Source organism: Saccopteryx bilineata, chromosome 4 (assembly GCF_036850765.1).
Source record: "Saccopteryx bilineata isolate mSacBil1 chromosome 4, mSacBil1_pri_phased_curated, whole genome shotgun sequence".
NCBI lineage: Eukaryota > Metazoa > Chordata > Mammalia > Chiroptera > Emballonuridae > Saccopteryx > Saccopteryx bilineata.
The window spans coordinates 616,904-644,399 of record NC_089493.1 but is presented as its reverse complement, the minus strand read 5'-3'; the positions used below and the strand labels follow the sequence as shown (position 1 = coordinate 644,399).

Below are 27,496 nucleotides of genomic sequence, written 5' to 3'. Positions count from 1 at the left end.
ATTTTTATTTATTATTTTTTTAGAATATTATAAACTTAACAGGGTGACATTGATCAATAAGAGTGCATAGGTTTCAGGTAAACATTTCTATAGCATTTGAACAGTTGATTATGTTGTATGTGAATTACCCAAAGTCAAATTCTTTTCTGTCACTTTATATTTGTTCCTCTTTACAGATTTCTCCCCTAAACTCCCACTCCCCATATCCCCCTCCCCCTGGGAACCACTGCATTTTTATCCATGTCCATGAGCCTCTGTTTTATATCCTACCCATGTGTGAAATCATACAGTTTTTAGCTTTTTCTGATTTACTTATTTCACTCAGTATAATGTTCTCAAGCTTCACCCATGTTTTGGTAAATGACACTATGTCTTCATTTCTTATTACTGAGTAGTATTCCATTGTGTATATGTACCACATCTTCTTTATCCAACCCTCTATCAAGGAATATATTGGTTATTTCTACATTCTGGGCACTGTGAGTAATGCTGCAATGAACATGGGGTGCATGTGTCTTCCAGAATGGCGGTAGTAATCTGAATTCCCACCAGCAGTGAATGAGGGTTCCTTTTTCTCCACAGCCTCTCCAACACTTTGTAGTACCTGTTTCACTGATAATAGCCAATCTTGCAGATGTGCGGTGATATCTCATTGTAGTTTTGATTTGTAATCCTCATATAGCTACTAAATATGAGCATCTTTCATGTATCATTTGGTATTTGTATGTCTTCTTGGGAGAAGTGTCCTAAAGCTTCTGCACAGCCAAAGAAACTGACAACAAAACAAATGGCATTCAGCTAAATGGTAGATGATATTTGCAAACAACAACTTTGATAGAGGGTTAATATCCAAAATATAAAACTAAGTCACAAATGTCAGCAACGAATAGAAAACAATCTTTTTTTTTAAATGTTCATCAATGCAACAGATATTCTAAGTGCCAGTAGAAGCTTTCATTCTTTCTGTAGGACAAAAAATGGCAAGTGAGGACACAAATCAAGAAGCAATATGAAAATACCTTAAATATCAATTTTACTCTGCTTTTGTCAGATATTTTAAAGTATTTTTCTTGATTTTTGAAACCATTTTTTAGAAGAATATAGTTGCTTTACCGCTTTTATTTTTCTTATTTAAATATTAAATGAAAGAAATGATTAAGTACCATTTGGTGTGTATGTGTATGTGTATATATATATATTATTTCCATATATATTGTTTTCATATACATATATTTCAATATATATATTAATATAATTAAAACAGTCAGTAGGCCAGAGACCCGTTGTTAAATTATTTTAATTCCACCACTGGACAGAGAGCTGGAGCTTTGCTTACACGGGTCTGGAATGTGCTGGTGTCTCAGTTTGAGGGAAATGTTTCCCAACCACAGGAAAGGGAAGAGCACTGAGCATGGTCTCTTTATTCGTAAAGAAACTTAGAAAATACAGAAAATTGGTGAAGGATTAGTCTGTAATGACTGCTGACATGTCATCTGTAATCAGGCAACGTTAAAGCCTCGTTTGTTCTCTGAAGTGAGAATATGAGAAACTAGAGCCACAGGGAAGAAGGAAGAAGTGCCCCTGGATGCAGCTGAGAGCTCTGAGAGGAAACCCTGCTCCCACAGGAAGCCCCTTCCTTCCCCACCTCCCTCTGCACCTGCTCCTGGGGCTGGTCTCGGGCTCCGTGGGTCCGGAGCGCCCCCTGGTGTCCTGAGCGCCCCCTGCAGCCCGGCCCTCTCGTCCCCGCAGGGAGGTTTGTGTCTGGGCACACACTGACTTCCCCTCGCTGTGTTTCGCACAGTAATACACGGCCGTGTCCTCGGCTCTCAGGCTGCTCAGCTCCATGTAGGCTGTGCTCGTGGACTTGTCTGCAGTCAGGCTGACTCGGCCCTTGAACTTTTCCGCGATGGTGTGTAACCATCACCAGGGTCAATCCGCCCCATCCACCCGAGCTGTTTTCCGGGGCCCTGTCGCACCCAGCTCATATAGTAGCCGGTGAAGGTGTATCCAGAAGCCTTGCAGGAGACCTTCACTGAGGCCCCAGGCTTCCTCAGCTCACCCCAGACTGCACCAGCTGCACCTCGGAGTGGACACCTGTGGAGAGGAGACAGGAGTGTGTGGAATTCCCCACCGACTAGTTCTTGGTCCCCCATCAACCCAGGGACTGCAGAGCCCCTTACCTGCAGCCACTGCCACCAGGAGGAAGGCTCTCCAGCTCCAGTCCATGGTGAGGGGCTGAGCTGTCAGGACTTGTGGAGGGGAGGGTGTGGCTGTGGGGGATGCTCTCGGGACACAGACACATCCATATTTAACTACTCTACCTCACCTCATTTGCATATTCCTGAGGCAGACTATCTCATAACTGAAGAGTTGTCTCCATCTGACAGAGTATAGAGGCTCCTCTGGAAGTCCCAGTGTTCAAGTCCTAAACTTTGTTGGACACTGTGTGTTTCCTTCCAGGTCCGAGAGCCCTGTGGAGACAGAGCTCCTCCCACTGAGGAAGAAGCCCCCACAGGATGTGCTCTTATTGTCAACACTGACTTCAGTGACACCGCGTTCTGTGTGATGTGTTCAGGCCTTTAATACCTAAATGTTTCATTCTCAAAAGATTTTCTTAGAAGATGAAGACGTCAGTGTGTCTCAGTCATGCTGCACCAGTGCATTAATAAACTCCCTGTTCCCCACTCCTGAGAAGCCCTAGAAAGCCGCCGGTATTGTGGTCTTTGTTTTTGTGGAATTTGGTGAATGTGCTGATGGAACGGAATATTTATAGTCACATCAGGGGTCGCGTCCAGCCTTTGGTCTTAGAGTATTTTTTTAAAGAAAGAAAACCCATTCTGTCAGAGGAAATCGGTCCTCAATTTCCTCTACCTGCTCCGTGGGCAGCAGGCCCTGATTCTGGGTCCTGAGCGTCCCTGATGTCCAGCTCGTGCCCTGCAGGGAAGGATCCAGTCTGGGCTCACAGAGCACTGACCTCTCAGCATCTCTAAGTCCCGATTTAAAGGCTGTGCCCTGACTTCAGAGAGTCCCTCAGGACATCGTGTGCTCTGACATCTCTAGATATAGAAAATTGTCCTTATTGAACCCCAATCTGCCTGCAGGGAGACCCAGGGAAGTCCCTTCCCTGCAGCTGCCATATGTACTGATGCAGTGGACAATCCCCTGAGTCCAGAAGCTCTCCCAGCTTTGAGGGCCTCTTCTGTCCTCAGGTTGTCTGGTTGAAAGTCCTGTATGACTTTCCCTGCATGTGGCTCAAGTCCCACTGCACTTCTACTGTCCAATAAATCACACACACACACACACACACACACACACACACACACACTGAAATCATTCCCATCACAGTGAACTCCATACCTTCCTTCTGCCCTGCTCTTAGCACATGGGCAGTGCCCTCACATTGACCCTAACCCAGTGTGTGACCTGCTTTGAAAAGGGACATTAGCAAACACGGTTGACATGAAGAATGGAAAGTGCCAGCATCTTCTTCTCCCGGCACCTGAAACCTGCAGATGACACAGTGAGAAGCTCCCTGATTGTCCTGGGAGCGTCAAACCCTGAGACCCATGTGAAGGCAGTGAAGCCAACAATGATCCTGACATGTGGAGAGGGTCCCACCAGACCTGAAGCCCACTGGCTCCAACTCTCAGAGAAGGATTTGTAATGTGGAAGGAACTACAGGACACTGAGTTCTGTGAAGATAAAGCAGTCCCGGAAGACAGATATTGTGATTCCACTTATGCTACAAATTTAAGTTAGATTTAATTTCCAGTAGAGTGTGATCAGCTGGAGCCTGAATGAGGGGAAGGGCGACTGCAGGGGACGTGGAGCAGTGGAGTGCCGGCTGCCCGGGGTCCTGTGCGCTCACAGGAGAGAACCAAAGATGGAGGCACCTGGAGGGGACAGGTGCTGTCAGGAGAGGTGTCAGACCCTGACTGAGGACACGGTCCATCCCTGGAGCCTGGGTGCGTTTACTTCAGTGTGTGGAGCCATCCATCCCTCAGGGTCCTGCTGAAAGTGAGGGAAAGCGCCCCCTGCAGGGCGTGGGGTTTTCCACCTGGGAGTGGGCAAGCAAGAGAGGAAGCCCCGCCTGGTCCTCAGGTAGCTGTGTGAGCACCCAGGACACCTAGGTTGTCATTTCTAAGGCTGCTTCATTCACTGGGTGATCATTGATATCCATACGTGTTGTTGTCTTATCAATTGAGTGTTGCTTTTCCTAAATGACACACCATTGTTGAATTTTACTTATATTGTTTATTTTCAGATGAGAAGATTCTTGGCTGTTTCTAGCTTCTATCAGAAACAAATACCGTTTTAATAAGTATTTGCATTTATTTCTGTATGACAATAAGGATTTGTTCTTCTGAAGTAAAAACACTTCTAGTAGGACCTAAGAGATACCTGTTATATTTAATTTCCAAGGAAATTGTGATTCACTCTGTGAGGAAAAGATAACAGGACGTTAGAGACTTGGAAACAAAGAGGTCCCCAGTCACTGAAGATTTGTAATCTGCAAAGAGACAAGGCTATCTCCTTCTTTGTTTTCTGCAGTGAGTTTATGAGAAACTAGAGCCACAGAGAAGAAGGAACAAGTGCCCCTGGATGCAGCTGGGAGGTTTGAGAGGAAACCCTGCTCCCACAGGAAGCCCCTTCCTTCCCCACCTCCCTCTGCACCTGCTCCTGGGGCTGGTCTCGGGCTCCGTGGGTCCGGAGCGCCCCCTGGTGTCCTGAGCGCCCCCTGCAGCCCGACGCTTCCGTCCCCGCAGGGAGGTTTGTGTCTGGGCTCACACTGACTTCCCCTCGCTGTGTCTCCCGCACAGTAATACAGGGCCGTGTCCTTGGCTCTCAGGCTGTTCATTTGCAGATAGAGCGTGTTCTTGCCGTTGTCTCTGGAGATGGTGAATCGGCCCTTCACGGAGTCTGCGTAGTTTGCAGTATCTCCATTGGGATTAATTTCACCAACCCACTGAAGCCTCTTTCCTGGAGCCTGGCGGACCCAGCTCATCCAGTAACCACTGAAGGTGAATCCGGAGGCTGCACAGGAGAGTCTCAGAGACCCCCAGGCTGCACCAAGCCTCCCCCAGACTCCACCAGCTGCACCTCACACTGGACACCTGCAAACATAAAAACGTCCTGGTTAGGAAAATGTCATATGTTCATTGATTCTCATGGTCATATTTACTCATATACTCAGTAACTTGTTCTCTATGAATTACCTCTTAAAAAAGTGATAAGGAAAACCAAGCTGAGCCCCAACTCCATTGTGAGCAGTCTGTGTTCAGTCCTGACCGGGGAATGGTCAAAGTTATGAATTTTGGGCTGGTCTTCTGACTAAAAGGTTCAGGGCTGGACTTGTTTTCATGAGCAAAGGGGACATATTTGCATGTCGTCCTACTATATAGGGCTCTCTGGGTTGGAGACCTACTGAGAGGGCAGTGCCATGACACAGATTACAGTCTTGGAGCTATTTGGTGGTCAGAAGAGAATATAAATAAGTATAGAGAGTAAAGGGTCATATTCATGTATCCACATCAGGATACATTGAGCCCAGCATCTGGCCCTGTTGTCCTCCTAACTGTTTCCTACAGGTTTTCTGAAGCTTCTCCAGGGCACATGGGTTCCTGCAGCATGAGGTTATGAGAGCATGAATGAACATCTGTATTGTAATGTTACCTGCCCTTCAGGGCTAAAAATAATTACACACCTGGGATGATACTAGAGGTTGAAAATCTTGTCAGAGTGGATCATGTGTATATGGCCATGTTAACATCTTTGATGCTGAATATGTCTGGCTTCCTGAACTTTAAATGGACAAAGAAGTCTTAGATTTGTGAAGATGTTTTCGATCACTGGGATCAGAGACCCTGAGAAGTTATAGAGATTCATGGAGCTGGAGGAGAGGTTCTTTATTTACAACAATTAAAAGAGTCATTTACAGAGGATGTCTCTGCCTAGAAAGTAATAAAAACCTTAAACTTTTAATACGATAGAGCAGTTAGTAAAAAAATTCAAATAAAAATTCCTATTGTCAGACAGGGTGGCTGTGGTTTTCTCAATCTGCTTGGGAACTGTGAATAGTATATGAAAAGGGATGTTGCCATATTTGATAAGTTTATAGATTATGTGATCCAAAGACTTCCCAGGATAATCTGAGTGGGTTCTAATATGATCAATATTTATATTAGAGAAAGAAAGAATGAGATTAGCCTCCATGAGAAGAAAAATGTGATGAGACCACTGAGGTCCGGTGACCAATTTCTTGGTGGGGAGATAGAAAAAGAGGCCATGGGAAAAGAAATGCAGCTCTAGAATCTGAAAAAGACAGAGAAAGACACCCCGTGTGAGAGAGTTCATGCTGCTATAACAAAGTGCCATGGAGTGGGAAAATGATAAACAACAAACTTTTATGATTCACAGTTCTGGAAGCTGGAAGTCCATGATCAGGTGGCCACATGGTGCCTTCCAATGATGAACTTCTTCCTGGTTCATGTCAGACAACTGGTTGCTGGGTACTTACAGTGTGGAAGGGATGAAGAAGCTCTCTGGGAGTCCATTAGAAAGTCACTAATTCCTTATGAGAGCATTTTTAAGACCTAAGTCCCTCACTGCAATCCACCTCCTGATACAGTCCTCCTTGGGGAAGAGGATCTGGACATATAAAATTGTGGAAACATGTATATTCACACCACAGCACTCCCCAAGATTCTCTGTAGAAACAGTGGTCCTGCCATCACATGATCTAATTACAGTGACAAGGATGTCACGCTGTGACCTCCAGAGTGCTGGAGTGAATGTGGGTAGATAGAGACCCCAAGTGCCTCGAATTTGATGAGATGTCACAGGCACATAACGCAGCATGAATTTCAGCTGTATGTTATAAAGGCTTTCACTCAGAGGAAACCCCTCCCGAGCTCCCTCAGCACATGCTCCGGGGGAAGCTGCCTTGTGCTCATGGGTCCTGAGTGTCTCTGCTGCCCAGTTGCTGACCAGCAGGGGAGGGTCCTGACTGGACTCACTGGGCAACGACCTCTCAGGATCTCTGCTACAGCACTGAAGGTGCATCCTGACTTTATACTGCCCCCTCGGGGACATTGAAGGCTTGAATAGAGGGGCTGGGAACCTATGGCTCACGAGCCAGATGTGGCTCTCTTGATGGCTGCATTTGGCTCGCAGAAAAATCTTTAATAAAAAAATAACGTTAAAAACATTCTCATGTATTGCAATCCATTCATTTCCTACCACTCATGTTCATGGTTGTGTGTGGCTGGAGCCAATCACAGCTGTCCTCCAGGACTACACCAAATTTTTATTGGACAATGAGTAATGTACATGGGTCATTGTGAGGTCAGGAAGTAAACTTCTTTCCTTTTAATCAAGTAGGCAGCTAGCTAATTGCAGAAACCCGATTGAAGAAGAAGATAATTAAAAGAAAAGAAAGATTAGGAATACTTTACTTTTCAGCAGGAATGGACAGAGGAATTCGCCTTTGTGGAGAGAGCAGGTTCTGCAATGTGTCTAATATGCAATGGTAAAATTGCATCAGTGAAATAGTGAAATATAAAGCAGCACTTCAACACATCATACTACATTTGCATAGAAATATCCAGCGGAGGCCAGCAGAAAGAAAGCATGTGAAGAGCTACTGTGCAGAGTGCAAGCTAGTCAGCAGCAATTCTGTGTTTGGACTCAACAAGGTGACTGGAATTCAGCTTGCTTTGCTGGTGCTATAGCAATTGTGAGAAACAGAAAGCCATTCACAGATGTGGAGTATGCCAAAGCATTAATGCTTGATGTTGCCAATGAACTTTTTGACGACTTTTCAGATAAAGATAAGATAATCAAATGAATAAAAGACATGCTTCTGTTGACATGAAATGTTCATAATCATACCATCATGATGGCAAATCAAATTGAGGCAACACAAGTGAAGGACATAAATGCAGCACCATTCTTTTCTCTCGCTTTAGATGAGTCAGCAGACGTAAGCCATTTATCCTAGTTCAGCGTGATTGCAAGGTATGCGGTCGGTGACACACTACGTGAGGAAAGTCTTGCTGTTTGCCTATGAAAGAGACAAGAGGGGAGGATTTATTCAAGTCTTTCACTGAGTTCGCTAAAAAAAAAAATCTACCAATGGATAAACTTATTTCGGTGTGTACTGATGGTGCTCCGTGCATGGTGGGGAAAAACAGAGGATTCATAGCGCTTTTTCATGAACATAAAGAGACCCATCCTAAGATTTTACTGTATCCTACAACAGGAGGCGCTTTGTGCTCCGATTTGTGGCGAGCAGCTTGGTGAGGTGATGTTGCTAGTCATTCGGGTGGTCAACTTTATTGTTGCCTGCGTTTTAAGTGATTGCAAGTTTACAACACTGCTGGATGAAGTTGGGAATAATTATCCTGGTCTGCTTCTGCACAGCGATATGCGTTGGTTGTCAAGAGGGAAGGTGCTCAGCCGTTTTGCGCCTTGTCTGAGCGAAATCCGTACTTTCATGAAATGAAAAACGTTGAGCATCCTGAGTTAGCTAACGCTGAGTGGCTCCTGAAGTTCTAATATCTTGTGGACATGACTGAACATCTGAACCAGCTCAATGTGAAAATGCAAGTCGTCAGAAATACAGTCTTATCCCTTCAAACAAGCAGTGCTTGCATTTGAAAACAAGCTGGAACTCCTCATTGCTGACATTGAAATGGGTCATTTACTACACTTTGAAAAACTGGGAAAGTTTAAAGATGCATGCACATCAAGTGACCCTGATCAATATCTTGATCTCCAGCAGCTAGTGTGCTTCACATCTAATCTGCAGTCACTCAAAGCACGCTTTAGAGAATTTTGTGAGTGCACTCATCTTTTTAAGTTTATCTCTCATCCACACGAGTGTGCAGTGGACAGCGCTGACCTGAGTTACATCCCCGATGTCTCCGTCAGAGATTTTGAACAACAGGCTGCTGACCTGAAGGTCTCAGGCATGTGAGTGAATAAGTTCAAATCACTGAATGAAGATTTGGAAAGACTTGCATGTCGGCAAGCAGAGTTGGCGAGCAAACACAGGTGTGGAGAATTAAAAAAACTTCAACCCACGGACCAGCTGATTGTCAAAACATGGAATGCGCTTCTCCTCACATACCACGTCGCATACCACACACTGCAGCATGTGAGTATTGCTATACTGACAATATTTGGCTCTACGTATGCATGTGAGCAGTATTTCTCACATGTATAAAACTTTAAGGCCAGCCTACTATCCCGTTTATGAGATGGAAGCCTCAATGGCTGCATGAAGCTTAACCTCACCACATATCAACCAGACTACAAAGCCAGCAGCAAAACTGTGCAGCACCAGAAGTCGCATTAATGGTATGAAGTACTTTATTCATCATTGGTTAGCAACAGCATAACAATGTTAATAAAAAGAATTCAGAGACTTCTTGTACTTTAAAAGTGTTGGTCGTATATAAAATGTGCACATTTACTTGTATTTAGTGTTAAACATATTGTATGGCTCTCACAGAATTACAGTTTATAATATGTGGCATTCATGGCTCTCAGCCAAAAAGGTTCCCGACCCCTCCCTTAACATCTATCACCGTGAATGGGCGAATGGGCATCAGTAAACCCAATGATGGTGAAGAGAGACCACAAACTAGGACTTTATGAAGTCACCAGGAGGCCCCTTTCCTGGAGCTTCCAGATGCTTTGATGTTAAGTTCAGACAACTGAGTCACTGTCACCCCCTGAGTTCGTCAAGACCTCTACTCCCAGGACAAGGCCAGTGACTCTTCAGCAGGAGCTAATCTCTGCAGGATGGGGTGAGAGGAAGTGCAGAGATTAGGCACTTGTCCTCCAAGAACTGATGCCACACCAAGGGCCGTGCTCCTCAAAAGAATGCTGGTGACTGAGAGAGCAGTTGATGTCATAATCCTGAGGCTGCAGTATTGGCTGAACACGAACCCTCAGGAATATCTAGATTCTTAGTGCTGGTACCTGAGTGTGTTCTCAAACAGGACTGATTTGCAGACATGATTAAGTTAGGATGCTTAACGATATTGACATGAGAAATTATACTGAATTAAATAATTAGGTCATCACTTTTATGACAAATGCACTGTTAAAAGAGAAGATAATAAAAGTCATGCTAAAAATACTGTGACCATTGAAATATGATGTTGGTGTGAGTTTCCACCTCTACGTGAGTGAATAAAAATCAAGAAGTCAGCCTGTACAGATTCTCAGGGGAATGTAGAGACCTGTGGGTAGAGGTCCTGGGAAAGGATCCTAATCACTGTGGGTCCAAGCCGGTATGCCTGTCAGAAGGCAGGGTTCATGAGGGGACAGGTGGGCATGGAGGGGACAGAGAGCCTGAGATTGGTTCGCAGGTGTCTTGACTGTGCTGGTGTCACCATTTGCTGAAAATGTTTTGCAACTACAAGGATGATTAGAGCACTCTGGAGAATTTATTTATCAAGAAAAAACTAAAAATACAGGCATGTGGGGAAGGAGAGGTCTGTACTAACTGATGACATTTCATCTGCAAACAGGCAACCTTCCAGCCTCGTTTATTGTCTGAAGTGAGAATATGAGAAATTAGAGCCACAGAGAAGAAGGAAGAAGTGCCCTAGGATGAAGCTGAGAGCTTTAACAGGAAACCCCGCTCCCACAGGAAGCCCCTTCCTTCCCCACCTCCCTCTGCACCTGCTCCTGGGGCTGGTCTCGGGCTCCGTGGGTCCGGAGCGTCCCCTGGTGTCCTGAGCGCCCCCTGCAGCCCGGCCCTCCCGTCCCCGCAGGGAGGTTTGTGTCTGGGCTCACACTGACTTCCCCTCAATGTGCCTATCGCACAGTAATACAAGGCCGTGTCCTCGGCTCTCAGGCTGCTCAGCTCCATGTAGGCTGTGCTCGTGGACTTGTCTGCAGTCATGGTCACTCTGCCCTTGATCTTTTCCGCGTAGCTTGTGTCATCATTAACAGGGAAAACCCACCCCATCCACTCCAGCCTTTGTCCAGGGGCCTGTCGCACCCAGTGTATAAAGTAGCTGGTGAAGGTGTATCCAGAAACCTTGCAGGAGACCTTCACTGAGGCCCCAGGCTTCCTCAGCTCAGCCCCAGACTGCACCAGCTGCTCCTCGGAGTGGACACCTGTGGAGAGGAGACAGGAGTGTGTGGAATTCCCCATTGACTAGTCCTTGGTCCCCCATCAACCCAGGGACTGCAGAGCCCCTTACCTGCAGCCACTGCCACCAGGAGGAAGGCTCTCCAGCTCCAGTCCATGGTGAGGGGCTGAGGTGTCAGGACTTGTGTTAGGAGGGTGTGGCTGTGGGGGATGCTCTCGGGACACAGACACATCCATATTTAACTATGCTACCTCACCTCATTTGCATATTCATGAGGCAAGCTATCTCATAACTGAAGAGTTGACCCCATCTGATAGAAGACAGAGGCTACTCTGGGAGTCCGAGGGTTGAAGTCCTAATCTCTTTTAGAAAATATGTGTCTTCTCCCAGGTCCTTGAGGCTGAGATGAGAGATTGAGAACCACAGAGGTACCTTACATTTGAACTTCATTAATCTTTTTTTTATTAAATTTAATGCAGTGACATTGATAAATCAGGGTACATATATTGAGAGAAAACATCTCCAGATTATTTTGACCATTGATTATGCTGTATACCCCTCACCCAAAGTCAAATTGTCATCTGTCACCTTCTATCTGGTTTTCTTTTTGCCCCTCCCCTCCACCACCCCCTCTCTCTCCTTCCCGCTCCATCCCTCCCCCCTTACCATCACATTCTTGTCTATGTCTCTGAGTCTCCTTTTTATGTCCCATCTATGTATAGATTCATATAGTTTGTAGTTTATTCTGATTTATTTATTTCACTCTGTATAATGTTATCAAGGTCCACCCATTTTTGTAAATGATCCGATGTCATCATTTCTTATGGCTGAGTAGTATTCCATAGTATATATGTACCAAAGCTTTTTAATCCACTCACCGTCTGACGGACACTTGGGCTGTTTCCAGATCTTCGCTATTGTGAACAATGCTGCCACAAACATGCGGGTGCATTTCTCCTTTCGAGCAGGTCTATGGTGTTCTTGGGGTATATTCCTAAAAGTGGGATAGTTGAGTAAAAAGTCAGTTTGATTTTCAATTTTTTGAGGATTTTCCATACTGTTTTCCATTGAGGCTGCACAAGTCTGCATTCCCACCAGCAGTGCAGGAGGGTTCCCATTTCTCCACATCCTAGCCAGCACTTATTCTGTGTTGTTTTGTTGATGAGCGCCATTCTGACTGGTGTGAGGTGATATCTCATTGTAGTTTCTACGGGCAAGTGAAATAAAAGACAGGATAAATAAATTGGACTATATTAAAATAAAAAGCTTTTGCACAGCTAAAGTCAATAAGAACAGAATAAAAAGACAAACTACACAATGGGAGAACATATTTGACAATACATCTGATAAGGAGTTAATAACCAAAATTTATAAAGAACTTGTAAATCTCAACACCAGGAAGACAAACAATCCAATCAAAAAATGGGAAAAAGAAACAAATAGACACTTCTCCAAAGAGGACATACAGATGGCCAATAGGCATATGAAAAAATGCTCAACATCATTAATCATTAGAGAAATGCTTACTAAATTAAAACTCCATTAATCTTACCGCCCATGTCCAACCATCCATAAGTCTGTCTCTAGTAATGCGTTCCTGAAGCTCTGAGAAAGAATACCATTTTCCTGCTGCACTGCCCTCATTTTTTTTTTATTCTCTAGACTCAGTTGGACGTCATTTAAAAAACTTGAAGACACAGAAGAAACTCAATTATGACCACGTGTATTTAGGTAAAGATTTTGGAATAATTATGTTTAAGTTATACAATACTGATTATGGAAAACCTAGGTAGCAATTACTAATATGGAATTAAAGACATAAATAACATTATTGTTATAAAGTGTGATGTTTTCTTTGTCCATTGATTGCAGAATAAATAAATCATACAAATAAACTCTTATTACAGAAACTGATGGATGAAATTTTAGAGAAAACTGGTCAACCTTGGAGATTCAGACTTAGATTCACCATTGGGAGCTGTTGATGTGGACCTGGCATTTAGTTCTAGTCAGAGGGCAGGAGGGGGAGTATGTCAGGGCTTTGCTGGTTCATCAATAGTTAATTTCAGGAAAACCACTCCCTCATTCTCACAATCCAACTTTATGGTGAGTGGTCTGTGTTCAGTCCTGACAAGGGAATGGGAAGAACTGCAAATCCCAGGATGGTCTTTCTACTAAGAGGTTCAGGGCTGGGCTTGTTTTCATGAGCAGAGGGGACATATTTGCATGTCCTCCTACTATATAGGGTACTCTGGCTTGGAGACCTACTGAGAAGGCAGTGCCTCAACACAGGTTCGAATATTGGGGCTATTTGGTGGCCAGGAGAGCCTGTCAATAATTATATAAAGAGTCAAAGGGGGTCATATCCATGTATACACATTTGGACACATTGGCCCAGCATCTGGGCCTGCATTCCTCCTAACTGTTTCCTACAGGATTTCTGAAGCAACTCCAGGGCATATTGGTTCCTGCAGCATGAGGTTATGAGAGCATGAATGAACATCTGCATTGTAGTGTTACCTACCCTGCAGGGCTGCAAAAATTACAAACCTGGGCAGAGACTAGAGGCTGTAAATCTTGTCAGTGTGGACCATATATATACAGCAATGGTAATGCATTTGATGCTGAATATGTCCAGATTCCTGAACTTTAAATAGACAAAGGAGACTGAATGTTGAGAAAATGCATCTGATCACTGGGATCAGAGACGCTGAGAAGTTAGAGAGATTCATGGAGCTGGTGGGAGGCTCCGCATTTACAACAATTAGAAGGGCCATTTACAGAGAATGTCTTTGCATAGACAGCAATGAAAACCTTAAACAAGTAATTTCACAGAATAATTAGTGAAATAAAAGCAAATCATGATCCCTATGGTTAGTAAGAATGGATGTGGTTGTCTAAATCTGCTTGGATCCTGTGAATGTTATAGGCAAAGGATGTTGCCATATTTGATTAATTTATAGGTTATGGGATCCAAAAATTTACCAGGAAAACCTGAGTGGGTCCTAATAGGATAAGTGTTTATATTAGAGGGAGGAAGGATGAAATTATCCTCTAAGAGAAGAAAAGAGTGATGAGACCACTGATGACAGTTGACCAATTCCTGGCCAGAGAGATGGAGGAAGAGGCCATGGGATGAGGAATGCAGTTCTAGAATCTGGAAAAGACAGAGACAGACACCCCTGTGTGACAGAGTTCAGGCTGTTATGACAAAGGGCCATAGATTGGGAAAATGATAAACAACAAACATTTATGACCCACAGTCCTGGAAGCTGAAAGTGTATGATCAGGGCCACATGGTGCCTTCCATGGAGGAACCTCTTCGTGGTTCTTCTCAGACAACCACTTCCTGGGTTCTCACAAGGTGGAAGGGACCAGCCAGCTCTCTGGGTGTCATTTAGAAAGTCACAAATCTCTCATGTGATAATTTTTGTGACCTAAGCTTTGCCCTAAGATCCACCTCCTGATACAATCCTATTTGGGGAGGAGAATTTGAACATATAAAATGGAGTGAACATGTGCATTCACACCACAGCACCCCCCGAGAGCCTCTGGAGAAAGGGTGGTCCTGCCACCACATGATCTCAGTCCAGTGAAGGGGATTTCATGCTGTGACCTCCAGACTGCTGGAGTGAATGTGGGTAGGTAGAGGCCCCAGGTGCCTGGGAATTTGATGAGATGTCACAGGCACGTAATGCAGCATGGATTTCAGGTGCACATTATAAAGGCTGTCACTCAGAGGAAACCCCTCCCCCGCTCCCTCTGCACCTGCTCCTGGGGCAGCTGTCTTGTACTTGTGGGTCCTGAGAGCCTCTACTGCTCAGATGCTGACCAGCTGGTGTGGGTCCTGACTGGACTCACAGACCAATGACCTCTTAGAATCTCTAGTCCAGTGTGAAGGCTGTGCCCTGACTTCAGAATGCTCCCTCAAGGACGTTGTAGCCTTTAAAATCTATGGACATAATCAATTTTCCTTAATAAACTCCAATGACTCATCAGAAAAACCCTAATTAAGGGCTTTTTAAAGCCACTTGATGGCCTCTTTCCTGGAGCTGCCATATCCTCTGACAGGAAGGTGAATAGATGGCCCCCACCTCAAAGCCAGAAACCTGACTCTGTCACCCCCGTGTTTGTCCAGCCTCTATCCTTGGTCAGGGCCACTGACTCACTGACTCTTCAGCAGGGCCTAATCTCTGCAGGGTGGGTGAGCAGGAGTCCAGAGGGTGGGACCATTGTCTTCCCACACCTGATGCCACACCAAGGGCCGTGCTCCACAAAAGAATGCTGGTGACTGTGGTGCTGGAGGATGACTCAGCACAGGTTCTCTTGTGTCTGTACCACCCGTGTCTTCTCCCAGAGCTGCAAAACCCCAGACTCTCACACACAGCTTCCAGAATGCAGGAAGGTAACCTACCCCAGCATACTGAAGAGCAGTTGATGCCGTAATCCTGAGGCTACTACAGTGGCTGGACACTGACCCTCAGGAATATCTAAATTTTTACTGCTAGGACCTGTGTGTGTTCTCTACTAGGACATGATTGGCACATGTGATTAATTAGGGTGATTAAAGGTATTGACCAAGGAGACTATCCTCATTTTTCTTGTTGAAACATTAGTGTAACCACAATTGTCCTTTTTTAAATAAGGTTAAGAAAAATCACACTACAAATATGTGATCACTGAAACAAGATGTTGGGGTGGATTTCCACCTACACCTGAGTGAATGAGGATCACGAGGAATGTGTGTGGTGGGGAGGATAGAGACCTGTGGGTGGAGGTGCTGGTGGTGGATCTTTATCACTATGGGGCCAGGTGTGCCTGTGAGAATGCAGGGCCCATGTGGGGACAGGTGGGCATGGAGGGGACAGACAATGATGGGTTTCATCCAGTTCTCACCTCTTTGGCAGAAACAATACATGTTTTTTCTGTGGAGTTCAGCAAGCCACTTGTTCAATGTCGCTTGTAATCAGGGTTCTCACTATGGTGGGTGCCTGGGCAGTTCACCAATATGGAAATCATATATTTACATTCCTTACACTTTTTAATATTTTTCATAACTTATTGTTTATTGAATAAATCAGTGAATTTTTATTTATTATTTTTTAGAATATTATAAACTTAACAGGGTGACATTGATCAATAAAAGTGCATAGGTTTCAGGTAAACATTTCTATAGCATTAAACAGTTGATTATGTTGTATGTGAATCACTCAAAGTCAAATTCTTTTCTGTCACTTTATATTTATTCCTCTTTACAGCTTCCTCCCCTATACCCCCACTCACCATATCCCCCTCCCTCTGGTAACAACTGCACTTTTATCCATGTCCATGAGCCTCTGTTTCATATCCTACCCATGTGTGAAATCATACAGTTTTTAGCTTTTTCTGATTTACTTATTTCACTCAGTATAATGTTCTCAAGCTTCACCCATGTTTTTGTAAATAACACTATGTCTTCATTTCTTATTACTGAGTAGTATTCGATTGTATACATGTACCACATCTTCTTTATCCAATCCTCTATCAAAAGATATATTGGTTGTTTCCACATTCTGAGCACTGTGAGTAATGCTGCAATGAACATGGGGTGCATGTGTCTTCCAGAATGGTTGTCGTAATCTGCATTCCCACCAGCAGTGAATGAGGGTTCCTTTTTCACCACAGCCTCTCCAACACTTTGTAGTACCTGTTTCATTGATAATAGCCAATCTTACAGATGTGCGGTGATATCTCATTGTAGTTTTGATTTGTAATCCTCATATAGCTACTAAATATGAGCATCTTTTCGTCTATCATTTGGTATTTGTATGTCTTCTTGGGAGAAGTGTCCTAAAGCTTCTGCACAGCCAAAGAAACTGACAACAAAACAAATGGCAGCCAGCTAAATGGTAGATGATATTAGCAAACAACAACTTTGATAGGGGGTTAATATCCAAAATATATAACTAAGTCACAAATGTCAGCAACAAACAAAACAATCCTTTTTTTTAATGTTCATCAATGCAACAGATATTCTAAGTGCTGGTAGAAGCTTTCATTCTTTCTGTAGGACATAAAATGGCAAGTGAGGATACAAATCAAGAAGCAATATAAAAATATCTTAAATATCAATGTTACTCTTCTTTTGTCAGATATTTTAAAGTATTTTTCTTAATTTTAGAAACCATTTTTAAGAAGAATATAGTTACTTTACCACTTTTATTGTTCTTATTTAAATATTAAATGAAAGAAATGATTACCATTTGGTGTGTATGTGTGTATATATATATATTATTTCCATACGTATATTGTTTTAATATATATATATTTCAATATATATTAATATAATTAAAACAGTCAGTAGGTCAGAGATCCGTTGTTAAATTATTTTAATTCTATCACTGGACAGAGAGCTGGAGCTTTGCTTACACGGGTCTGGAATGTGCTGGCATCTCAGTTTGAGGGAAATGTTTCCCAACCACAGGAAAGGCAAGAGCACTCTTTATTCATAAAGAACCTTAGAAAATACAGAAAACTGGTGAAGGATTAGTCTGTAATAACTGCTGACATGTTATCTGCAATCAGGTAACGTTATAGCCCCGTTTGTTGTCTGCAGTGAGAATATGAGAAACTAGAGCCACAGAGAAGAAGGAAGAAGTGCCCCTGGATGCAGCTGAGAGCTCTGAGAGGAAACCCTGCTCCCACAGGAAGCCCCTTCCTTCCCCACCTCCCTCTGCACCTGCTCCTGGGGCTGGTCTCGGGCTCCGTGGGTCCGGAGCGCCCCCTGGTGTCCTGAGTGGCCCTGAAGCCCAGCCCTCTCGTCCCCGCAGGGAGGTTTGTGTCTGGGTTCACACTGACTTCCCCTCGCTGTGTCCCGCACAGTAATACACGGCCGTGTCCTCGGTTCTCAGGCTGCTCAGCTCCATGTAGGCTGTGCTCGTGGACTTGTCTGCAGTCAGGCTGACTCGGCCCTTGAACTTTTCCGCGTAGCTTTTCTCACCATCACCAGGGTAAATCCGCCCCATCCACTCGAGCTGTTGTCCGGGGGCCTGTCGCACCCAGTGCATATAGTAGCCGGTGAAGGTGTATCCAGAAGCCTTGCAGGAGACCTTCACGGAGGTCCCAGGCTTCCTCAGCTCAGCCCCAGACTGCACCAGCTGCTCCTCAGAGTGGACACCTCTGGAGAGGATACAAGAGTGTGTGGAATTCCCCATTGACCAGTCCTTGTTCTCCAGCAACCCAGAGACTGCAGAACCCCTTACCTGCAGCCACTGCCACCAGGAGGAAGGCTCTCCAGCTCCAGTCCATGGTGAGGGGCTGAGCTGTCAGGACTTGTGGAGGGGAGGGTGTGGCTGTGGGGGATGCTCTCAGGACACAGACACATCCATATTTAACTACTCTACCTCACCTCATTTGCATATTCCTGAGGCAGACTATCTCATAACTGAAGAGTTGTCTCCATCTGACAGAGTATAGAGGCTCCTCTGGAAGTCCCAGTGTTCAAGTCCTAAACTTTGTTGGACACTGTGTGTTTCCTTCCAGGTCCCAGAAACCTGTGGAGACAGAGCTCCTCCCACTGAGGAAGAAGCCCCCACAGGATGTGCTCTTATTGTCAACACTGACTTCAGTGACACCGCATTCTGTGTGATGTGTTCAGGCCTTTAATACCTAAATGTTTCATTCTCAAAAGATTTTCTTAGAAGATGAAGACGTCAGTGTGTCTCAGTCATGCTGCACCAGTGCATTAATAAACTCCCTGTTCCCCACTCCTGAGAAGCCCTAGAAAGCCGCCGGTATTGTGGTCTTTGTTTTTGTGGAATTTTGTGAATGTGCTAATGGAACGGAATATTTATAGTCACACCAGGGGTCGTGTCCAGCCTTTGGTCTTACAGTGTTGTTTTAAAGAAAGAAAATCCATTCTGTCAGAGGAAGTCTGTCCTCAATTTCCTCTACCTGCTCCAGGGGCAGCAGGCTCTGATCCTGGGTCCTGAGTGCCCCTGATGTCCAGCTCGTGCCCTGCAGGGGAGGATCCAGTCTGGGCTCACAGGGCACTGACCTCTCAGCATCTGTAGTCCCGATTTAAAGGTTGTGCCCTGACTTCAGAGTGTCCCTCAGGACATCGTGTGCTGGGACATCTCTCGATATAGAAAATTGACCTTACTAAGCCCCAATCTGCCTGCAGGGAGACCCTTGCAGTCCCTTCCCTGCAACTGCCATATGTCCTGACACAGTGGACACTCCCCTGAGTCCAGAAGTTCTCCCGGCTTTGAGGGCCTCTTATGTCCTCAGGTTGTCTGGTTGAAAGTCCTGTATGACTTTCCCTACATGTGGCTCAAGTCCCACTGCACTTCTACTGTCCAATAAATCACACACACACACACACACACACACACACACACACACACTGCGATCATTTCCATCACAGTGAACTCCATACCTTCCTTCTCCCCTGGTCTTAGCACAGGGGCAGTGCCCTCACATTGACCCTAACCCAGTGTGTGACCTGCTTTGAAAAGGGACATTAGCAAACACGGTTGACATGAAGAATGGAAAGTGCCAGGATGTTGGGGGATCTTCTCCCGGCACCTGAAACTTGCAGATGCCACAGTGAGAATGTTCCTGATTGCCCTGGGAGCATCAGACTCAGGGACACATGTGAAGGCAGTGAAGCCAACGATGACCCTGACATGTGGAGAGGGTCCCACCAGACCTGAAGCTCACTGGCTTCAGGGGAGCACCTGGTTTATGAAAACCATTCTAATTAAGTCAGAATGTGATGTCATCTCTCTAAGAAAAAAAAAGAGAGAGAGAGAGAGAAAGAAAAAAGGTGGACAATTAGAATAGGTTACTTTATTTATTTATTTATTTATTTATTTATTTATTTATTGAAGGGAGTAGTGGGAAGGCAGAGAGACAGACTCTCGCATATGCCCAACCAGGGTCCACCCTGCAAGCCCACTAGGAGGTGTTGCTCAGCCCATCTGGGCCATTGCAACCTGAACCATTCCAGTGCCTGAGATGAAGGCCATGGAACCATCCTCATTGCCTTGCCTACTTTGTTCCAGTGAAGCCTTGGCTGCGGGAGGGGAAGAGAGAGATAGAGAGAATGGAGAGGGAGAGTGATGGAGAAGCAGATGGGCGCTTCTCCTGTGTGTCCTGACTAGGAATTGAACTTGGGAGTTCCACACACCGGGACTACACTCTACCACTGACTCAAACAGCCAGGGCTTAGAATAGGTTACATTTTTAAATTCTCATGCAATTTTCAAATAGATTTAAAAGGGGTTGTCATTTGTTCAGAGAGTTTCAGAACCCCAAACTCTCACATATCTACAACACCAAATTCTTATAATCATTTACAAATAATGTCTAACTTGGTCAAAACTTTTTTAAAAAATAAAGGACTTCCATTCTCAGTATTTGATTTCTTAACTTATTATATTCTTTTGAGCAAAGTGACTACCTCCCAAGCACAGGACAGTAGAACATCTTTGACTCTTGACGTTAGAAGTTTTGTGATTGTGTCTGCTGATCCTTAGACAAACTCTTCCCTTCTGGAAGCCTGTGGTATGTGCAGAGAATTCAAACTAATCACATCAAAAATAGTTACATTTTTAAACAGATAAAAGACTAGCTATGAAAATATTAATTATGTCTGTGGACAACTCAAACTATTTTATATGTTGAACTGATTATTGCCAGAGATTCACAGTCCTGGGTTATCAGTCTGGTATGATTAGTGATGTTGGGTTCAGATAGATGTTTTTTAAGGTGGTTTCTACCATTCTTTCACACATAGAAGGAAACTTCAGCTATTTCTTGTCACGGGAACTTGTTCCTTCACTCCCAGGCTCCCTCTGGAAGATCCCTGGGGATGGGTCTAACAAATATGTTAGAAAAACAATGCAAATTGTAGCTTTGATCTCTTCTCTCCAAAGGTATTGTTGTCACATTCATTCAATCTTTATGAATTTCTTCAGAGCTGATGATAGGGAAGTATGTCCTACCAGTGCATTCAAACCCTGATAGCTGCATTGAGACTGTAACGTCGACACCACCCATGTCTACTTTGTTCATCGTGGTTCTTAATAACTGTTTAAAGTCTTTCACCTGGATGAGCTCTATTAAAAGCTTCTCTTCCTCTCCCCATTCTCTTGTGAGTCCCTGTCATTTCCTCATGACCTCTAGTTCTCAAAGGAGCTGAGGCCACAAACCTCTAAACATCTCAGACATTTGCCTGTTTCCACAGTAGGCAGGAACCCTGGTGGGTGGTGCAAGAGGTGTCCCTCGTCACAGTGAATATGCAGGAAAGTAGCCTGGCTCCAGGTTCTTCTGGAGCAGTTAATGCTCTCAACCTAATGGTAGTGTGACCGTTACACACTGACACTCAGGAATATCTAAATTTATTTATTTTTTATATTTTCTGAAGTAGGAACCGAGGAGGTTGAGAGACAGACTCATGCATGCACCCAACCAAGATTCACCCAGCAAGCCCACAAGGGGATGATGCTCTGCCCAGGCTGGATGTCTGTCATTTGCAATTTGAGACATTCTAGCACCTGAGGCAGAGGCTGTGGTGCCATCCTCATTGCCCAGACTAACTTTGCTCCAATGCAGCCCTGGATTTGGGAGGGGAAGACAGAGATAGAAAGAAAGGAGAGGGGGAAGGGTGGATAAGCAGATGGGTGCTTTTCCTTTGTGCCCTGGCTGGAAACCAATCCCAGGACTTGCACAGGCCAGGCCAACACTCTACCACTGAGCCAACCAGCCAGGGCCAGGACTGTCTAGATTCTTACTGCTGTAGCTTTGTGTGTTCTCTTATGTTAAAGAATTTGAAGACACGATTAAGTTAAGTTTGACTGAGGTAGAAGTGTTGACATGTGAGACTATCCTAACTTACATTTTTGTGCCAACACTGCAACCAGAATTGTCCTTTTCAAAGGAAACTTAATAAAAATCACAATAAAAATATTGTGATCAATAAAATAAGGTGTTGGTGTGTGTTTCCACATCCACCCATGTGAATGAGGATCAAGAGGTGAGGAGGACAGAGACCTTAGGAGGACGTTCTGGATGGTAATCCCAAACACTGTGGGGCCAGGTGAGCTTTTCAGGAGTCTTGGCTGATGTGGGGACAGGTGGGAAGAGAGGGGACAGAGATTCTGACCTCTGCACACAGGTGTTTAGACTGTGATGACCTCTCTGTTTGAGAGAAATGTTTCCCAACCACAGCGAAGCCAAAAACAGTAAAAACGGTTTATTTTTTGAGAAAGAAATATAGAAATATGTACAGTAATACAGTGAAGGAAAGGTCTGTAATAACTGCTTACGTGCTGTCTGCAAACAGGCAAGGTGACAGCCTTGTTTATTGTCTGCAGTGAGAATATGAGTAACTTGAGCCACAGGGGAAAAGGAAGAAGTGTCCATGCATGAAGTTGGGACCTTTGAGAGGAAACCCTGCTCCCACAGGAAGCCCCTTCCTTCCCCACCTCCCTCTGCACCTGCTCCTGGGGCTGGTCTCGGGCTCCGTGGGTCCCGAGTGCCCCCTGGTGTCCTGAGCGCCCCCTACAGCCCGGTCCTTTCGGCCCCTCAGGGAGGTTTGTGTCTGGGCTCACACTGACTTCCCCTCGCTGTGTCTCGCACAGTAATACACGGCCGTGTCCTCGGCTCTCAGGCTGTTCAGCTCCATGTAGGCTGTGCTCGTGGACTTGTCTGCGGTCATGGTGACTCTGCCCTTGAACTTTTCCGCGTAGTTTGTGTTGCCATTACCAGGATAAACCCACCCCATCCACTCCAGCCCTTGTCCGGGGGCCTGTCGCACCCAGCTCATATACTCATTGGTGAAGGTGTATCCAGAAGCCTTGCAGGAGACCTTCACTGAGGTCCCAGGCTTCCTCAGCTCAGCCCCAGACTGCACCAGCTGCACCTGAGAATGGACACCTGTGGAGAGGAGACAGGAGTGTGTGGAATTCCCCATTGACTAGTCCTTGGTCCCCCATCAACCAGGGACTTCAGAACCCCTTACCTGCAGCCACTGCCACCAGGAGGAAGGCTCTCCAGCTCCAGTCCATGGTGAGGGGCTGAGCTGTCAGGACTTGTGTTGGGGAGGGTGTGGCTGTGGGGGATGCTCTCGGGCCACAGACACATCCATATTTAACTACTGTACCTCATCTAAAAAATTTGCGTATTGATGAGGCAGACTATCTCATAACTGAAGAGTTGACACCAGCTGAGAAAAGACACATTCCTCTCTTGGAGTCTGAGGGTTAGCCTTAAACCTCATGAGACAATGTGTGTCTCCTCCCATGGTCCTGAGCCCCATGGAGAGATCTCTTCCCACTGAGGAAATATCATCTGGACCTGTTCTGGTCTTTGATGGCTGAATATATTATTGGTGTATCACAATTTCCCAGAATGCTGCACCTAGTGACTGAATAAAACCATTTGTTCTCACAAATTCTAATGTTCAGATATCCAGAAGCCCTAGAATACTTTATTGAGCATGGTTCTTATGGTCTATCAAGATACAGGCATCTTTCTGATAAAATATAATATTTCTAATAAATCAGCAGTTCCTGACTATCTGTTAGGCTATATAAATTTTCTCAGGAAGTCCAAGGTCCTCAGAGGAAATCCCTTCACAGCCCTCTCTGCACCTGCCCCTGGGGCAGCAGTCCTGTGCTCCTGGGTCCTGGGTGCCCCCTGATGCCCTGCTCATGCCCCGAAGAGGAGGATCCAGTCTGGGACCACAGGACATTGGACATTGGCCTGTAGCGAATTTAGTTCAGGGTTAAGGGCTCTTCCCTGACTTCAGAATACTCCCTTAGGACACAGTATGCTTTTGACATCTCGGGACATAGTGAATTATCCTTACTCAACAACTCTGTATGGAGACCCCAAGCGAGGGCTTTATGACACCACCAGGGAGCCCCTTTCCTGGATCTGCCAGATGCCCTGACACAGTGGACAGTCCTTTATGTTAGAAGCTCTCAGGGGTTTTGGAGACACTGTAATTCTTTGGAGTCTCTAGCTGATATTCCAATTGAAGTATGCCTGTTATGTGGTTCTAAATATTCTATACTAACATTCAGTATATTGCACACACACACACACGATTCAGTCCTCTGCAATCTACTCTGAGTCTTCATAAGTCACCTGTATTTTAGTGACCTCTCATGTTGAAAGAACAGGAAATGTAGCTACCAGTTTTGCAAAATCTAAGGTGTCACTAGTTAATGCAGTCCCTCTCTATTGGTCATCAAATTCCCGGCACTGTCCCATATTATCCCTGTGTGGGCTGTGACAGCAGACGTGCATGCCCTCTGCTTTACAGGTGTACTGCTCATGGTTCTCCATGGAAGCAGAATTAGATATAATGTATATTTATACTTACATTGGCGTATTAATTTAATGGGCACACACATTATGCAGTGTGAGAAGGCCAAAGTCCATGATGTGCTGTTGCAAGCAGCAGACCCAGGAGAGCTGCTGAGGTAACTCAGCCTGGTGTGAAGGCTGCAGACCAGGGGTGCCCAGGGCAGGGGCAGACCTCTGTCCCAGCTCTGAAATCCAGCACACAGGCAGGAAGGGCTAAGCTTCTCCTCCCTGCACCACGGTGTTCCCCTCAGTCCTTCAGTGGAGAGGCAATGTCTACCCCCACGGGGGAAACACGCTATTTTTCTGAGCCACGAGCTCAAAGGGTATGGTCACCTGGGAACACACTGTGCGCAAACCCAGAAAGAAGGTTCAGTCAAGAGCCTGGGAAACCGTGATCCATTCAAACAGAAACAAAACAACAGTCACAACCTTGCTTTCAGGAGACGAGTTCCTCAGTTAGAAACAATATTCGTCTGCATAATACATTTAGAGAGAGAAGAAACCAAGTTAGACTTATCTGGTGATCACTTTCTTAGGTATCTACATGTTGAATGTTGGCTACAGAGGAAGGTCCCCTGCCTTGGTCCGTTATTCTGAGTCCTGCTGAGTGTCCGGAGCGCCCTCTAGTGTCCAGAGCACCCCGTGCACAAGGCCCGCCCGTCCCCGCAGGGAGGGAGGTCTGTGTCTGGGTTCACACTGAGTTCCCCTCGCTGTGTCTTTCCTGGAGTGATACACGACCGCGTCCTCGGCTCTCAGACTGTTCATGTGCACATAGGCAGTGCTTTCGGAATTATCTCATGAGATGGAGAATCTCCGTTTCACAGATGCAGCATATTCTGTGGTGTGACCATTGACTTTGTTTCTAATAAAACCTATCCACTCCAGTCTCTTTCCTGGAGTCTGGGGGATCAGGTGATATAATAGTCACTGAACGTGAACCCAGAGCCTTTATAGGAGAGTCTCAGAGACCTCCCCAGGCTAACTTAGGTACCCCCAGACTCTCTCAGCTTCACGTCACATGGGCCACATGAAGGCAAGACAGACTCTTTAGGAAACGGCACACACACACACACACACACACCTGTAATATCTGTCTGTAATGTTACCATGTAAAATGTCAAAGTGAGAGCCGACTGCAGCCCCAAACTACACTGCACTTCCTCTGGGTTAGCTCCTGGGGTAAATGGAAACAGCAGAGTCCCTGGGGCTGGGGCTGCTCTCCCAGAGCTGCAGGGGCAGGACTGGGGTTATGAGCACATGGAGCTCCCCATTAACATGCGCTCCTCCCCTTAGGGACAGAGAAGTGAAGTCCCTGGGTCTATCCTAGACTCAGAGTGACAAGTATCCTCCTTGTGAGAGTGTAGATCTTAGAGTATTTTGGATATTTCAGTCATGTTAATTCTCCTTCTCCTTAAAGACTATGTGATTCTGTATTGTTGGCAGGTAGTGAGATATTGACGGGGAACGAGAGCACAGCGGGTTGGACATTATATTTTATTACAACGTGGAAAGCCTGCTATAGATAAAAGCTGCCACATTCCATTTAAATTACTTTGATGGAAGCGTATGGACTCCACAGGCTAATTATCCCATTGTTCCCTCAGAGTCCATCGTGTCATTGAGCCCTTGGACCCGAACCCTTAAGAAAAGAATAGGTTTTTGCAGCCCCGGGGGTAAATCCAATTCTTACCCAGACTGTGGGGAAGGTGCTTCTGTGTTTCCACCTTGAGACATGCGCCGTGGAAGTCAGGAGGAAAACCATAGCGGCCTGTCAAGCTAGCGTGGAAGAAGGGCCTGATTGGTTAGTGGGAGAAAGTATAAAAAAGGGTTGAGTAGAAATCTGGCCCTTCTCACTCTTTCTGTCCTTCTCTCCATCTTTCTGCTGAGATGCACACCAGCGACGCTTGCAGCCAAGCTGTGTGGCTGACCGCTGGACAGCTTCTGGAGCCCAGCCTTAGAGCCGTGGCTGGACTGGACTGAACTTTACCTGGGGTAAAGCACGGAGTGGGCTACAGGGACGGTCATCCTCACCCTGGGCTTACTAATGACAAGGCTGGGCTTGTTCGCTGTGACACAGAGGAGAAAGCGACATGAGGAACCTGTGATCAACCTTCTAAGTCAACCCTGAATAAGTCCTAGTGCAGAAGCCTAAGCTGCTCTAAGTGCGGGTCCAATAAAATGCTTTCAATATGACACCGTAAATGAGCCCTGTCACAACCAGTTTCAGAACCGGTATCACTTCCTTTTTTTTTTTTTTTACCTTCTTCAATTTCTTTTTTCAATGTCTTTTTTAGAAATTTTACTTAGAAAATGAAATTTAACAGTGTGACATTGTCCATGAGTACACAGGTTTCAGGAAAACATTTCAATGACATTTGAACTGTTCATTAGGTTGTATACCCATCCTGCAAAGTAAAATAATTTTCCACAATTGTATATTTGTCTCTCTGTACACTCTTCCCTCCTTCACCACCCCACACCCCCTTCTTCTGGTAACCACTGCACTCTTATGTGTGTCCATGAGTCTCAGTTTCATACCCCACTTATGTGTGAAATCAAACAGTTCTTAGCTTTTTCTTTAGTGTCTTTTAAAACTTTTTTTACTGAATGATTTTTAGAGAGAAAAGGAGATAGAGGCAGAGAAGCATTGGTTGGCTATCCTACATTTTCATGCTGTTATTGCTTGATTTTTATATGTTCGCACACCAGGGATTGAACCTGCCATCCTGACATGTTGGGATGACACTGTAACCAAGTATCTACCAGGCAGAGCCCGATTTTCATTGTCTTATAATTTGCCAAGTGTAGGTCTTTTACAACCCTGGTTAAATTTATTTCTAGATATTTTATTTTTCTCTGAAGAAATTGTGAATGAAAGTGTTGCATTAGTTTCCATTTCTGATAGTTCATTATTCCTGCATAAAAGTGCAACGGAATGCTGCATATGTGTTTTGTATCCCATTGCCTTACTGAACTCATTCCTCAGTCTGTTAGTGTTCTGGAATAATAGTATAGACTCTAGAGCGTTC

The 27,496-nt window shown here is 45.1% G+C and overlaps 2 gene segments (V, D, J or C); both read right to left on the bottom strand.

Annotated features, from left to right (window-relative positions):
* Nucleotides 1-17,938: 17,938 nt before the first annotated feature.
* Nucleotides 17,939-18,434, bottom strand: LOC136333799 (immunoglobulin heavy variable 1-46-like). The segment is given in 2 exon segments: nt 17,939-18,267; nt 18,353-18,434. Coding segments are annotated over 2 exon segments (375 nt in total).
* Nucleotides 18,435-22,121: 3,687 nt separating this feature from the next.
* On the bottom strand, nt 22,122-23,161 carry LOC136333797 (immunoglobulin heavy variable 1-46-like). The segment is given in 4 exon segments: nt 22,122-22,179; nt 22,318-22,393; nt 22,728-23,030; nt 23,116-23,161. Coding segments are annotated over 4 exon segments (483 nt in total).
* Between the last annotated feature and the right edge of the window lie 4,335 nt (nt 23,162-27,496).